The following is a 17426-nucleotide window of genomic DNA, read 5'->3' as shown; positions in this document are numbered from 1 at the left end:
AAGATATACAAACGGCCAGAAAGCACATGAAAAGATGTTCAACATCATTTGTCACTGGGGGGAAATACAAATCAAACCCACAATGAGATAACCACTTCACACTTACTAGGATGACTAGAATCAAAAAGACAGATAATCACAAGTGTTGACAAGAATGTGGAGGAATTGAAAGCCTAATGGGAAATACAAAATGGTGCGGCTAGCTGCTTTGGAAAACATTCTGGCAGTACCTCATATGATTAAACATAGAGTTACCATATGACCCAGCAATTCTGCCCCCAGGTGTATAACCGAGTGAAACAAAAACATATGTCCACACAAAAACTTGCATACAAAGGTTTACAGAAGTATTATTCATAGTAGGCAAAAGCTCAGAACAAAACAAAACAAAAAGCTCAAAACAACCCAAATGTCCATCAGCTGATGAATTCAGAAACAAAATGATATACATCTATACAATGGAATATTATTTGGCCATAAAAAATAATGAAGGAACTGATACATGCTACAACTTGGAAGAACCTTGAACATTATGCCAAGTGAAAGAATCCAGTTGCAAAAGACCATATATGATATGATTCCATTTACATGAAATGTCCAGAAAAGGGAAATCTATAGAGAACAGATTAGTAGTTGGGTAGCACTGGGAGGGGAACAGAGGGGAAAAGGTTGATAGCTAAACAGTAGGGAGTTTCCTTTTGAGGTGATAATGTTCTAAAAAAATTATTTATTTATTTGTTTGTTTGTTTAGTTTTGGCTGTGCCATGTGGCTTGTGGGATCTTAGTTCCCCGACCAGGAACTGAACCCAGGCCCTTGGCAGTGAAAGCACAGAGTCCTAACCACTGGACCACCACGGATTTTCCAAAATGTTCTAAAATTGACTGTTGTAATGGTTGCATATGTCTATAAATATAATCAAAACCATTTAATTGTATACTCTGAATGGATAATTTGCATGGTATGTGAATTATATCTCAATAAAGCTATTCTAAAACACTCTTTAAATACAGCAGTGGCCAAGAGGTCACTCCTGTGAATCTTATTAAAAATGAAGAGAATTCTCCACCCCGCTTGAAAGGCTAATTGTCTTATACTCATTTACCTAGTAAATGGCCTAAAAGTTTAATAGCCCAAGCTTTTAAGTAATCTCTGACTCCGTCCCCTCAGCTCTGACAATAATCAGTCAGCTAGTTACCAATGCTACTGGATTCTGTCTCCAGACCATCTACTACATGCAACACCTTCTCCTCTCCATCTACGCTGCAAAGACTTTAGGTCCTCACCTCTCTTCATCTACGATGGCCATCTAATGGATTTTCCTGGCTCTAGTCTCTCTCTCCTTCACTCAGCTATAGCCTCTAGTTGACCTTTCCTAAAGCCCAAGTCTTAGTATTTGTCATAATTACTCCTATTTTTCACAGAGCCTCCAATGGCTCTTTGTTTTTCCTAGGGATGAAACCCAAACTCCTTGATAAAACATTCACTCACATATCTAAGTACTGGAAAAACAGAATTAAGCAAAAACTAACATGGGCCTTGTCCTCATGGAGCTTAATGTCAATGAATATCTTTGCAACTACTCATGCAAATCACGGTAAAATAGCAATTGTGTTAAGTACAATGAAGGGCAAATGCTTACACAGCATTATAAAAGAGCTTACAATTGTGTGTGTGTGTGCACGCGAAACAGACACATACAGATACATACATACACACACAAACACACACACACACACCCCTGATTGGGAAAATGAACAAAGGCTTCCCTGAGTAGGTACTGTTCAATATGAAATTTGACGGTTATGTAGGAAGTAAACTGGGAAACGAAGGGAAAGGTTAAGTGTTTAGGGTAGAGAGAAAAGCATGTGTAAAGGCAAGAAAGAACAGAAGCACAGCTAGTATAAAGAACTTAAAGGCAGCCCATGGGAGGAAAAAGTACAGAAGGAAGAGGGTTAAGAAACTAGACTCAGGACCAGAGAGGCTAGATCACATAGTTTATAGACTTTATAGACCATATTAAAGATTTGTGTGTGTGTGCAATTTACTAAGCAGAAGAATTATACAAGCACATCTGCATATTGTGATGATTACCTTGGCTATTAAGTAGAGAACAGCTTTGAGAAATCTAGAATGGAAGTAAAGATATTTGTTAGGAGATAACTGCAGTGGTACAAATAGGAGATGACAACAGCTTAAACAAACTGGTCTCCAAGCTTTTTTGATCATGTACCTCCCACCACTAAGAAATTTTTGCATTTGTATCTCCCAAATACGTATACTGTATGCATTGTTATTTAACTAGTATATATTATGTAAAACCAAAATACTGAAATTTTAAAGGGCTCAGATAATATTCTAGAGTAATTTAAAAATTATATTTATCAATGACAACAACACTTTTCTTACACACACACAAAATATATAGTGCTTCAAAGGTCTGACACCAAAACTGGCTTGATATTTGGTTTCATTGGACATCACAAAGACACAGCTATACAAATGGAAGTGCTATACTTACTAAATCACGGTATCAAAATTTCAATTTATACCTTAATTATGCAAAGGTTTCTGTTGAAATTGAGCTAATAGATTTCCAATGTTCAATGATACAAAACAGGTTTTCAAGAAAATAAAAGGTTGTGGTTTAATATTTTTAGGAAATAGGTTCAAAACCCACTGAAGTTAGAAAATTCTGTTTCTAAGTCTTTAAAGTTTGCACATATGACAATTGTCATAGTTTCTGTCAACAATAAAAAATACATAGTAATGACATTATTTTTTAAATCCTGTTTTCCTAGCTTGAGGCAGTCACTTTTTCACTCATTAAGACATCACTTTTATTCTAAGAAGAGGGTTTAATTTATTATTATTTTAAATATGTTATGAAAAGATCTAATGTATTTGGGACTTGTGTGTGAAAGAGTGAGAGGGAAGAGGGGAGAGGGAGAAAGGAGTGAGGGAGGGAGGAAGGAGAGAAGAGGGAGGGAGAGAAAGGAAGGGAAGGAGATGTCTAATTCATGGTTTTTTTAGCTTGAATTATGCGTTTATATAATTCAAGATAGAGAGGTACAGAGACTACATTTATTTTTGATGTGATTATTTTAAAATACTAACATTGTAGTGGTTTGGGCGACTAGGTCAGAGCCAGATATTCTTCAGAATCATTATGGATTAAGCACTGCCTTTCGATGAATTCTTTTCTTTTCTTTTTTTTTTATAAGTGAGCTAACTTCTTATGTCATTAAACAAATAATCAGTGAACTTCTGCATTAGTATAAAAGGTATCTGGGAGTGCCACACAGGTTCTCCATGAAGGAAGGAGGAAGAAAAATTATTTATACTTTAGGATTTAACATCTGTTATATCTTTCTTTGAGTGGTATACACACAAAAAATTGCTTTTCAAGTATTTTATAACTAAAAAAGAATCTAACAATATCTTAAACTACCAGAAGCACCTGCACTTTCATCAATCTATATATAGCTAACTTTGTACACTGCATGATTTATTCTAATATTTGTTTCTTGAATCTTTAGCTTTGCTTTCTAAGCCTGTTTCAATAGTGTTTCCTGACAAAAGAACGCATTTTAGTATGTTTTCTCTGTGTTCTCTCTGTAGTGGATTTCAGTCATTTTCATTGGAGTAAAAAGACTGAGTTTTTAAACAAAGATTATAGAACACTGGGAGAAACATCAAAAGAAGTTTTTAATAAAATTTTATTAGGCCTGATCTACGTATAACGACTGAACTGAATACCACATAATTCAAAATATCACTAAGTACAAATTATGATGCTTTCAGTTTCATCAGTTACTATCTCAAGGCACTTGCTATATACACTAAAGGCAAGGTTAATGATAAACATACATTTTTTCTGCTTATGGCATCTTTGTTTCTACTTTGTAGTGGCAGATGAAGAGCTCATAACAGGAGAAGGACAATCTCAACTCTGCCATTTTCTTGTTTGGTCAGAAATGCATTTTAGTGTTACTTTCATCCAGTAGTTTCACTGCAGGTAGGTCTTTTAAGCCATTTGTGCATTAGTGAAGATTAGTTGAATTAAAACCAGTTAATACAATCTGTAAATCATCTTAACCAAGCACACTTAAAACTGCAATATGACACAGCTAGGAAGAACAAATGAATGAAAACAACTCTATCAATTTTCCATATTGAAAAGACCTAAACTTCTCTTGGGATACCTCACATACCAAACATAAAATGTGACCATCTGCCATTTGGATCAAGAGACAGCAAAATGTACGTATTTGATTTTTCTTTTAAAATTAAAAAGCAAATAAATTGGGATTTTTAGAACTAAAAAATAAGAATAAACTTTTCACCCCCATCCCCCATTCTCTAATGCACACAACACTGGGGTGTATGTTTTCCACTCTGGAGACCACTGACTTACCCCAGCGGTAACAATAAAGATGGAGAAAAATGAATGAAATTGAAATGCATTAAAGGAGTTAAAATCATTAGGACTTGGTGACAGTCTATGAGGTGTGATGAAGAGCAAAGTGCCAAACATAACTCCTATAAGGTTTTCTAGCTTCACTAAGATATGGAACAGCAGAAGAGAACCATGCTTGTTTTTCTCTTTGCTTTTTGGTTGGGAGAAAAATGACTTCTCCTCATGTTTAACTGTGCATCCAATTAAACACTAACATGTAATTCTTTTTTCTTTCTTTTGTATTACTTCATTTCCACAACCAAATGCTTGACACATTGGCAGAACACATTTCTTCTTTTGAATTCTCTTATAGTACTCAACACAATGCCCGGAAAACTTACTTTTAATGGTAGAGGGAGAGACAGAAGAGAAAAATGAGCAACTGAAGAAACAAAGTAAATCTAGATGAGCAGTGTATAGTGGGAGACAAGGAAGAAATAGGTTAAACAACATTCAATACTCATGAGAAGCTCAATGAAGATAAAAAATGAAAAACATTAATTGGAGTTGCCAAAATGGGCCCCTGGTGATCTTAATGTTTTTGGTGAGACACTGAGAGTGAAAGCAAGATCAGCTTGCACTGAGGATTAAATGGAGGAAAGTATATAGACAGCAAATATGAACCACTCTTTAATAAGATTAACTCTAAAGTGGAGGAGTAGCTGGAGAACAACATGGAACAGACTGGATTTTTTTGTTGTTGTTGTGTTGCTTTTAAATGGCACAGATAAAGAATGGTTAAGCAAATGATAGTGATTCACTAATAAACTAGCTCTCCAAGTATGTTCTTAAACTCAAATTCTCACCCATGACTGTGAACTGCTCTTTCAGATCTGTTAATGGGTAGGAAATCTTCTCTGTTGTGGTCCTCTTCTTCCCATGTGCTTCTGGCACTCCTGCACTTCCCGCTCTAATCCCGGTTGTTGTCATCTTCTCTAGGATGCCGTCTCCAAATTCCCTGAGTATCAAAACTTTGTCCCTTCTCTGTCCGCTCATTAGACTTAGTCCATACGGTCAGTGCACAAGGAGAATAAATACCTATTAAAGCTTCATATAAAGCTTTAAGCTATATTATATGTGAAGCTGTATTCACTGAAAATTCAGAGCATGAGACAAGCTATAAAAGAGCAAAACCCTGTAAAAGCAACCCAACCAAAGCAATAATCATTAAGCAGCTAACTGAGCTGTTTAACAAATATCAAAAATCTAAACATAGTTACCTGAGTATATATACCCAAATTCAGTCAATAAACATTTACTGAATAGCTATTATGTGCTAGGAACTATTCTACACATTGACGCCATCTAAATGGTTCAGTGCTGCGTGTACAGCACCTAGAACACTGCCAGGGATTGTTCAGAACATACAGTGAATATGAGTAAAGGCAGTCAAAAGCTTTAGTTTGCTTGAAACTATCACTGGAAAATCTACCTACCTATCTCTAACTACACCCATTCACTCTGCTTTCCCTCCTGTGAAAAAGAATGACCTAATTGTGCTCTATTCTAAGGCCAATCTTCTCTACTTGGGCATGAATGTCAATCCCTCTTGTGGAGATTTCCTAAGGTTACCTTCTCTCTTTCCCATATATCACTTGTTTTTCCTTTTTTACAAAATCATTTTCATCAGCATATAAATACGATAAAATGTCCTCATCTTATAAAAAATGCCCCCCTGATAATATCACCATACCCTTTTGGCACCACCACATTTCTCTGCTCCCTTTTACAGACAATGCCTCAAAAGAAAATCTCCATTTATATAATCATTGCCTCCAATACTTTTTGAGCCCACTGCAATCGTTCTTTTGCCCTCACCTTTCTAACTAAAAGTGTCACCAATAAAGAATACATTGTCAGGGATGTGCTGGTGGTCCAGTGGTTAAAAATCTGCCTTCCACTGCAGGGGACGCAGGTTCGATCCCAGGTTGGGGAACTAAGATCCCACATGCTGTGGAGCAACTAAGCCTGCGTGCCACAACTACTGAGCCCTTGCACTCTACAGTCCATAAGCCACAACTAGAGAGAAGCCTGCATGACACAACAAAGAGTCCACACACCACAATGAAAGATTCCACATGCCGCTACGAAGATCCCACATGCCACAGCTTAGACCCAATGTAGCCAAATAAATAAATAAATATTTTTTTAAAAAAGAATACACTGTCAAGTACCGTATGATATCACTTGTATATGGAATCTAAAATATGACAAAAATGAACTTACCTATGAAACAGAAACAGACTCACAGACATGAAGAACAGCCTTGTGGTTGCCAAGGAGGAGGGGGTGGGAGAGGGATGGATTGGGAGTTTGGGATTAGCAGATGCAAACTATTATATACAGAATGGATAAACAACAAGGTCCTACTGTACAGCACAGGGAACTATATTCAATATCCCATGATAAACCATAATGGAAAAGAATACGAAAAAGAATGTATATGTTTGTGTAACTGAATCACTGCTATACAGCAGAAATTAACACAACATTGTAAATCAATTATACTTCAATAAAATTAAAAAAAAATTTTTTTAAAGCTGGAAAAAAAGAAAAAGCATTGCAATAAAAAATACATTCTCGGGAATTCCCTGGTCGTCCAAGTGGTTAGGACTCCACGCTCTCACTGCAGAGGGCTCAGGTTCAGTCCCTGGTATGGGAAATAAGATCCTACTAGCCCTATGGCGTGACCAAAAATACTGTAAATAAATAAAATTTTTAAAAAATACATTGTCAAATTTAGTATCTGAAACATAGTAAGAACTTAGTATCTGTTTGATAAAACACATAAACATACCAGGTTTACAGAGATGAAAACTAAAATATCTGAGATTAAAAATATGTCAAATGGGATTAATAGCAAACTAGACAATGCAGAACAAAAGTTTACTGAACCTGAAGATACAGCCATAGAAAGAACTCAAATGAAACAACAAAAGATAAGAGATTGAGAAAAATGAAGAGCACATTGCTACACTGTTGAACAACTTCAAGAGGCCCAATATACATGTAATTGGAGTCTCTAAAGAGGAAAAAAGGAAAGAAGTGAGTACAGAAACATATTTTGAGGTAGTAACAGAAAAATTTTTCCAAATATGATGAAAACTATGAACCCAAAGTTCCAAGAAGCTAAAATCAAACAAACCCAAGCACAAGAAAGATGAAGAGAATCACACCAAGACACATCATAAATGAACAACTTAAAATCAGTTGCAACCAGAATACTCTTAAAAGCAGCCAGAAAAAAAAAAAGACACATTATACACAGATGAAGAAAGAACAACAATAAATTATTTATCAGAAACAATGCAAGCCAGAAGACAATGGATCAACATCTTCAACCTAGAAATCTATGTTTAGTGAAAGTATCTTAAAAACAAAAAAGAAAAGGTGAAATAAAAATTTATTTCAGACATACAAAAGCTAAAAGCATTTATCACCAGCAAATAAGCACTATAAAGAAAAGTTAAAGAAGTCCTCCAGGTAGGAGGAAAATGATACCAGAGAGGAATCTGGATTAACACAAAGGAAGAAAGAGCAAATGAAATGGTAACTATATGGGGAAATACAAAAGCCTTTTTTTCCTATTATTTAAATCTCTTTAAAAAATAACAGACTTTAAAAATGATTAACAATTTTGTGGGGTTTATAACGTACATGAAAGTAAATGTATGCAACAACAGATGCGGAGAAGTGAAAAACACAAGCATAATGTTGAGAAATTTTTATATGATAGAAAAGAATGGCTTAGTATTACTTGAGACAGATTTCAGTAAGTTAAAGATACATTCTACAAACCCTGAAGTAAACATTCAATAACACAAGAATGACAGCTAATAAGCCAAAACTGATATGTAATAATAAGAAATACTCAATCCAAAAAGAAGGCAAAAAAGACCAGATGGGGCAGGTAGATATCAAAAAGCAAGATGGCAGAGATAAACCCACCCATATCAATAATCACATTAAATATAAATGGACTAAATACCCCCCAAAAAAGGAGAGTGTCAGACTGAATACAAAAAAGCTCTAGACAAAATTACGTTACCTATAAGAAATGCATTTTAAATGTAAGAACACAGGTTAAAAGTAAAGGATAGAAAAAGGTATACAACCTAACATTAATCAAAAGAAAGCTAAGTGGTTATATTAATATCAGGCAAAGTAAATTTTATAGCAAAGAATAATATCAGGATTAAAGGGAGGTCATTTCATAATGATAAGGGGCCAATTCATCTAGAGCTAATCACAATCCCAAATGTTTAAGCACCTAAAAGCAGAACTTGAAAAAGCAGGAATGAATAAGTAAGGACAAAGAGACAAATTCAAAGTAATAGCTGGAGATTAACTATAAATTAATAATTGGCAGAACGAGAATTAAAAAGAATAAAAACACAGAAAACTTGAATAACACCATAACTAACTTGATCTAATTGACATTTACAGGACACTCCACTTGACAATGGTACACTCTTTTCAAGGGTACACGAAACATTTACCAGAAGAGACAATATTCTGGGCCATAAAATAGTCTTAACAAATGTAAAAGGATTCAAGTCACACAAAGTATGTTCTCTGACCACAATGGAATTAAACCACAAATCAATAACAGAAGATATATGGAAAAAATCTCCAAATATTTGGAAACTAAATGACACTTCAGAATAACCCACAGAACAAAGGAGAAATCAAAGAAAGCAGACGTTTCTGTTGACGGAATTCCCTGGCGGTCCAGTGGTTAGGACTCCGTGCTTCCGCTGCAGGGGGCACAAGTTGGATCCCTGGCCAGGGAACTAAGATCCTGCATGCCATGCATGATGTGGACAAAACACAACAAAACAAACACAACAACAACAAAAAGTTATGTTGAACTGAACAAAAATGAAAACATATCAAAATCTCTGGGATGTAAACAAAACATTACTTAGAAGGTAGTTTATAGCATTAAAATCCTATATTAGAAAGTGAAAAAGATCTCTAATCAACAACCTTAGCTTCCAGTTTAAGAATTTTTTTAAAAGAAGAGCAAAATAAAGCAAAACAAAGCAGAACAAAAAAGTAATAAAGATCAGTGTAGAAATCAATGCAACAAAATTGAAAAACAATGGAGAGAGGGAAAAAAAAGCAGTTTTTTAAAAATAAGATCAATAAAACTTACAAACCTCTAGACAGATGAAAAAGAGAGAGAAGAAACACATTACCAATAACAGGAATAAGAGAAGTGGCATCACATCAGATTTTTAAAAGTATAATAAAAGAAAATTATTGAAAACTTCACATCAATAAATTTGACAACATTTGACAATGAGTGGATAAAATGGACAAATCCCTTGAAAGACACAACTGCCAAAGCAGATGCAAGGAGAAATAGATAACATGATTATAAATTCAATTTTTACAAAACTGTCCTACAAAGGAAACTCAATACTCATAGGGCTTCACTGGTTAATTCTAGCAAACATTTAGGAAGAAATAATATTAATTCTATACAAATTATTCCAGAAAATGGAGAAGAGAGAATAATGTGCCAACTCATTCCATGAGGTCAGCATTACTCTGATACCACAGCCAGACAAAGACAACAAGAAAAGAAAATTACAGACCAGTATCCCTCAGGAACATAGGTGCAAAAATTCTGAAAAAAAATTTTTTTGAAAATCAAAAACAACACTACATAAAGCAGATAATACATAATGACTAAGTGCAGTTTTTACCAGGAAATGTAATTACTGATTTAAAAATTTAAAATTAACCAATGTAGTCACCATTTCACAGACAAAAAAAAAGGAAAATCTTCTCACTATATCAATAAATTCAAAGAACACATTCAAAAAATCCAAAATTCATTCCTGATAAGAACCCTCAGGTAAATAAAAATAGAAGGGAACTTCCTCAACTTAATAAATGACAGCAGGCTTCCCTGGTGGCGCAGTGGTTAATGCAGGGGACACAGGTTCGATCCCTGGAATCTGCCTGCCAATGTAGGGGACACGGGTTCGATCCCTGGTCTGGGAAGATCCCACATGCTGCTGAGCAACTAAGCCCGTATGCCACAACTACTGACCCTGCGCTCTAGAGCCCGTGAGCCACAACTACTGAGCCTGCATGCCACAACTACCAGAGCCCATGTGTGTAGAGCCCATGCTCCGCAACAAGAGAAGCCACTGCAATGAGAAGCCTGCACATCGCAATGAAGAGCAGCCCCCGCCGCAACCAGAGAAAGCCTGTGCGCAGGAACGAAGACCCAATGCAGCCAAAAAACAAAAAACAAGAAGATCCAGTCACAAAAGACCACATGTTGCATGACTGTATTTATATGAAATGTCCAGAATAGGCAAATCTACAGAGATATAATGTAAGATTAGTGGTTGCCTAGAGGCTGGGGGGTGGGGAGTGGGGCTGGAGGAAACAGGCGGGTGACTGCTAAAGGGTACAAGGTTTCGTTCTGGGGTGATGAAAATGTTCTAAAATAATTGCGGTGATGGTTACACAACTCTAAATATACTAAAACCCAGTGAATTGTACATTTTAAATGGATGAACTGTATGGTATGTATATTACATCTCAATGAAACAGTTACGGAAAAAAAGGAAAAGTAGCTATTAGCCAGAATTACAAACTTATATTCAAAGTCTTCTGATAAACTCAAGCTTTAACTTACAATTAAAAAAGAGGTATAGTTATTAAATAATATAAGAGACAGAATATTAAAAAATAATTATTTAACCCAAAAGGATCTCAAGAAAGGGAACAAAGAAAGAAAAAGCTGATGGGACAAATAGAAAACAAGTAGCAAATGGAATATTTAAAGCCTACAACACTAATGATTACATTAAAGGGAAATCTTTTTTTTTTTTTTTTGCTGTACGTGGGCCTCTCACTGCTGTGGCCTCTCCCACTGCGGAGCACAGGCTCCGGACACACAGCCTCAGCGGCCATGGCTCACGGGCCCAGCCACTCCACGGCATGTGGGATCCTCCCGGACCAGGGCACAAACCCGCGTCCCCTGCATCGGCAGGCGGACTCTCAACCACTGCGCCACCAGGGAAGCCCCAAGGGAAATCTTTTGAATGTGCCAAGATTACACACTACATGGGCAGAGTAAATAAAAAATCAAGACCCAATTATATGCCACTTATAAAAAATTCACTTTAAATATAAAGACACAAAAAGATTAAAAATAAAAGAATAGAAAATGTTAAACCATGTTAACCATAAATTCTTAAAAAGCTGGAGTGGCTTTTATATGAATATCAGACAAAGGAGAGTTGATTGTCAAACTAAATAGCACAGCAAAAGGAACCATAAACAAAATGAAAAGACAACCTACAGAATGGGAGAAAATATTGCAAAGAATGCGACCAACAAGGGCTTAATTTCCAAAATATACAAACAACTCATATAACTCAACAACAAAAAAACAAACAACCCAATCAAAACATGGACAGAAGACCTAAATAGGCATTTCTCCAAAGAAGACATACAGATGATGGCCAACAGGCACATGAAAAGATGCTCAACATTGCTAATTATTAGAGAAATGCAAATCAAAACTACAATGAGGTACCACCACACCCTGGTCAGAATGGCTGTCATTAAAAAGTCTACAAATAGGGACTTCCCTGGTGGCACAGTGGTTAAGAATCTGCCTGCCAATGCAGGGGACACGGGGTGAGCCCTGGTCTTGGGAAGATCCCACATGACGTGGAGCAACTAAGTCCGTGCGCCACAACTACGGAGCCTGTGCTCTAGAGTCCGTGAGCCACATCTACTGAGCCCACATGCCACAACTACTGCAGCCCACGTGCCCAGAGCCTGTGCTCTGCAACAAAGAGAAGTCACTGCAATGAGAAGCCCACACACTGCAACAGAGTAGCCCCCTCTCACCGCAACCAGAGAAAGCCCGCACACAGCAACGAAGATGCAACACAGCCAAAAAATTATTTAATTAATTTTTAAAAAGTCTACAAATAACAAATGCTGGAGAGGGTGGGGAGAAAAGGGAACCCTCCTATACTGTTGGTGGGACTATAAGTTGGTATAGCCACTATGAAAAACAGTGTGGAGGTTACTCAGAAAACTAAAAATAGAATTATTATATGATCAAACAAAATAAACTTCAGAACAAGCATTAATACCAGATACATAGAGGGAAATCTTATAATGAAAAAAAGAGATCAATTCATCAGAAAGACACAGAAATCCTAAATATATATGTACCTAAGGACAAAGCTCCAAAATACATGAGCCCAAAATGGACAAAACTGAAAGGAAACATACAAAACCACGAATACAGATGTAGATGTCATCACTCTCCTTTCAGTAACTGAGAGGACAAGTTGATAGAAAGTCAGTAAAAATATAGATGACTTAACTACTCTCAACCAACCATATCTAACTGACACATATAGAACATACTGTGTCTGGTGCACATGGAAGAGTCACCAAGAGAGATCATTTACTGGCCTTAAAACATTTGAATAAATTTAAAAGGACTGAAATTCTACAGCATATATTCTCTGACAAGAATATAAATAAATTAGAAATCAGTAACAGAATAATATCTGGAAAATCCTCAAATACTTGAAAATAAAACTACATATTTCTGGTGCATATTTCTGCACCTTGTGGTGCAGTGGTTGAGAGTCCACCTGCCGATGCAGGGGACACGGGTTCATGCCCCGGTCTGGGAAGATCCCACATGCCGCGGAGTGGCTGGGCCCGTGAGCCACAGCCGCTGAGCCTGTGCGTCCGGAGCCTGTGCTCCGCAATGGGAGAGGCCACAACAGTGAGAGGCCCGCGTACCAAAAAAAAAAAACAAAAAAAACCCCTACATATTTCTAAATAAAACAAAGAAGTCACATAGGGAATTAGGAAATATTCTGCACTGAATGATAATAAAAACACAATATATCACCATTTGTGAGGTACATTTAAAACAGGGCTTAGAGGGAAACTGATAGTTTTATATACTTAAAACAAGAAATGTTTACAATCTATGATCTAAGCTTCCAACTTAAGAAATCAGGAGAAAAGCAAATTAAACCCAAAATAAGTAGAAAGGGACTTCCCTGGTGGCGCAGTGGTTAAGAATCTGCCTGCCAATGCAGGGGACACGGGTTTGATCCCTGATCCGGGAAGATCCCACATGCTGCGGAGTAACTAAGCTCGTGCGCCACAACTACTGAGCCTGCGCTCCAGAGCCTGCGGGCCACAACTACTGGAGCCCATGTACATAGAGCCTGTGCTCCGCAACAAGAGAAGCCACTGCAATGAGAAGCCCCACGCACTGCAACGAAGAGTAGCCCCTGCTCACTACAACTAGAGAAAGCCCACGTGCAGCAACAAAGACCCAATGCAGCTATAAATAAATAAATAAATAAAAAATTTAAAAAAAGAATCTTCAAAATAAGTAGAAAGAAGAAGATAATCACAGTAAAAGCAAAAATCAAAGAAACAGAAAACTGAAAAAAACTAAAAGATGGTTCTTGGAAATGACCAACAAAACTGAAAAAGGTCTAGCTAGACAACATCAAGGAAAACAAAAAGAAAGAGAAACTACAAATCACCAATAGCAGGGAAAAGAGTACTTCACTATATATCTTACAGACATTAAATAGTAAGTATAGATTATAAATAACTGTGCCAATAAATTTGACTGAAACGAACAAAATTACCAAAACTGACATAAGAAGAAATCGAAAATCTGAATAGCTCTATATTTAATAAAGAAATTTAATTTGTAATTTAAAACCTTCCAATATAGACTACTAGGGGTACAGACAGCTTCACTGATTAATTATATTAAACATACAGGGAAGAATTAATACTAATATTTCACAAATTATTTCAGAAAATAGAGATGAAGGGAACATTTCTTTGCTCCTTTTAAGAAGCCAGCACTATCCTGATACCAAACCAAAGACATTATTAGAAAAAAACAAAACAAAACTACAATCATCACCCACCCAACTCTGGCATCACCACAACCACCCCACACACACACACACACACACACACACACACACACACACACACACGGCAAAGGCCAAAGTTTGAACTGATATTTCAAAAAGAATGGCCAATAAGCTCATAAAGAGGTTCAACATCATTAGTCATAAGGGAAATACAAATTAAAATCAATATGAGATACCTCTACATGCCCACTAAAATGGCTAAAACTAAACAGAATGACAATAGAAAATGTAGGCAAGGATGTAGAACAAATGAAACCATCATACACTGCTGGGAAATGGGAGTGGGATAAGGTAGGAGTGTGATACAATCAATTTAACACACACTTAACACATGACCCAGCAATTCTACTTTTTTCCATATGACTCAGTATTTACCCATAAGAAAAGAAAATATAAACACAGAAATGACTGTTAGTGAATGTTTATAAATACTTAATTCTTAATAGCCCAAATCTAGAAACAACCCAAATGTTCATCAACAGGTGAATGGATAAATAAATTTTGGTATTTTCATACAACAGAAATAAGAATAAAAAGGAAAAAATTACTGATATATTCAAGAACATGGAAGAATTCCAAAAGTATATACTGAGCAAAAGAATGCAAATAAATATGCCAAAAAAGTATACACTGTATGGAGTACATTTATATGAAATTCTAGAAAAAGCAAAACTTACCTATAGCAACATAAAACAGGTCAGCCATTGTGTGCAGCCAGTGGTGGGGGTGAGGGGGACTGGAAAGGAACTTGAGGGAACTTTGTGGGGTGACAGAAATGTTCTAATTCTTGATTAACGTGGTGGTTACACAGGTGCATATGTCTATCAAAACTGAGGCTGTACATTAAATATATGTGCATTTTTTATGTGTAAACAAAGTTGACTTAAGAAAGTAAAAGAGTGGTATGGCACACATATAGGCAGATGTGAGTGATATACCCCACATCACTTACAAAAATAAACTGGGCTAAATATAAACAAAGAAAACAAAACTGCAATCACATTAAAGGAAAAATAAGAAGATATGTTTATGATCCTGGAGAAGGAAAAGCTTTCTTTAACAAGACATTAAAAAGCAAAAGCTTTATAGAAGAAAAAGATAAATTTATTCATCAAAATTAAAATCTTCTAGACCATAAAACTTAAAAGGGCTCTAACTGGGAGAAACATTTGCAGTATATGGAACAAATTATTTGAATCCAGAATTCAAACAACACAAAACAAAACAAGAAATTCTGCTGAAACTTATTCAGTGAAAGACGTAGCCCAAAAGGCAGAGGAAATAGGCCAATTCATTCACATAGAAGTTAAATGGACTAAAGATGATGAAGCTCACTAGCAATCTAGGAAATGGAATGCCATTTCCCACTCAAAAGACTGGTACTTAAAATAACAAATAGTGCTGTGCATGTAAGGAATAACAGAGAATACAAGTGGGAGTACTGACTAGTACAATCACTATGGAGGGGATTTGAGAGAATATATTAACTATATACCCTCAATATCCAACAACTATACTTCTTGCTCTTTACACAAAAGAAACTCATATGCACACAAGAAGGCATGAACAAAGTTATCCACTATAGCAATGTTTACAATTTAACTTGGCAACAAGTTAAATACCAACAGGAAATGGCTAAATAAAGTAAGATATACTTATAAAATGGATGCAGTTAAAAGAACTGAAATACCTCTATATGTAATATATTATCTATATATAATCTCTCTCTCTCTCTCTCTCTCTATATATATATATATATATACACACACATAAAATAACATGAAAAAATCTCTAAGACCTATTGCTGACTGATGAAAAATACAGTAGACTGTATCTGTACAGAAATTAAACAAATGAGAAAATACAAGTATGTAACAATTACATTACATGTGTATGTAAATGTATATGAAAAGACTTGTAAACGTATGTATGAAGTAGCTCTGGTGAGATGTAGGAGACAGAATATAGGGAAGACTATTATTAGGGGTCCTACCCAAACTTTCACAAGGAGAATATATCTTTGCATTATTTGTATAAGTATAAATTAATGTAAAAAAACCAAATCTGCTGATTTTAGATGAGCTTGGAACTGTTGTCTGAGGAACCTTTACCATATGACGTAAGTACGGTTGTTGTGTCTTCTGGAAAGGAGTTCCTCATACAAACAGTTTGGGAAGTCCTTATCATCTGTGGCCTAGCATATCATAATAGTTTGCAACAAACATTGATAGCTTCTAAGTCTCTTTCCCATGTTGCCTTCAAAGATTTTCCAAGTATCTCTCAATCCAAGTTAATCTCGATTCTATGTTCTAGTTTTATTTTCTTCATAGTAATATCACTATCCAAACTTACCTATTTATTCACTTATTTATTATCTATCTCCCACTAGAATGAGAATGGCAAGATAATTCTGAATTCACATGATTTTAGTCAAGCCATTTAGAGTTTTCTTACAGTATATAGACACACTTCATTTACTTACCTTAGTTGGAAAAGGAAATTTGGAAGGTTCGGTTTTGCATGGTGTATGAATAGCCGTTAGAGGGGGAGGCCATGAATGCGTCATCTCCTGAAATGTAATTATTACAGTTTGTTTTCAAGCAGGTCAAGGATAAAAATTACACAGCTAAAAACCAGATTTGTATTATAAATGCTGGTTTCGTGATTGCTCCTCCAAAAGTATACATATTTAATCAATCAATATTAATTAAGCACAGTGTGTGCAAGGCACTATGTATGTTATGGGGTAGGTAATAGGAAGATAAACAGTTTACACTCTCTAGCTTCAAGGAGCTTAGAGTTAAGATGGTAAGACCTGTGAACAGTTATAGAAATCAGCCTGTAATCAAACACAAGGCTAGTAAAATGCTACTGAGGAAGAGCTTGCTGTGGGAGTGGGAGGAAGGGATTAACAGTAAGAAAAGCAGCCAGCATTTACTGCGTACCTTTAATGGGCCAGATACTGTTATTTTACATGTTTGTAACTCAACTG

At 35.9% G+C, this 17426-nt stretch overlaps 1 protein-coding gene across 6 annotated transcripts in view; it reads right to left on the bottom strand.

Moving 5' to 3' along the window:
* AFF4 (ALF transcription elongation factor 4) overlaps positions 1-17426 on the bottom strand; it is a 93223-nt gene that overhangs the window by 36894 nt on the left and 38903 nt on the right. For all 6 annotated transcript variants that reach the window (XR_003430997.1, XM_027097828.1, XM_027097819.1 and 3 more), the window contains one exon: positions 16917-17003. Coding sequence is in view for 5 of the 6 variants with exons in the window: in XM_027097828.1 (XP_026953629.1) it covers positions 16917-17003 (87 nt within the window). In the remaining variant the exon portion in view is untranslated. The remainder of the gene's footprint in view (positions 1-16916; positions 17004-17426) is intronic.

This window comes from Aethalodelphis obliquidens, unplaced genomic scaffold (assembly GCF_003676395.1).
Source record: "Aethalodelphis obliquidens isolate GAN/ISIS:26980383/991018 unplaced genomic scaffold, ASM367639v1 scaffold4, whole genome shotgun sequence".
Classification (NCBI taxonomy): Eukaryota; Metazoa; Chordata; class Mammalia; order Artiodactyla; family Delphinidae; genus Aethalodelphis; species Aethalodelphis obliquidens.
This window is presented reverse-complemented; position numbering and strand designations above follow the sequence as displayed.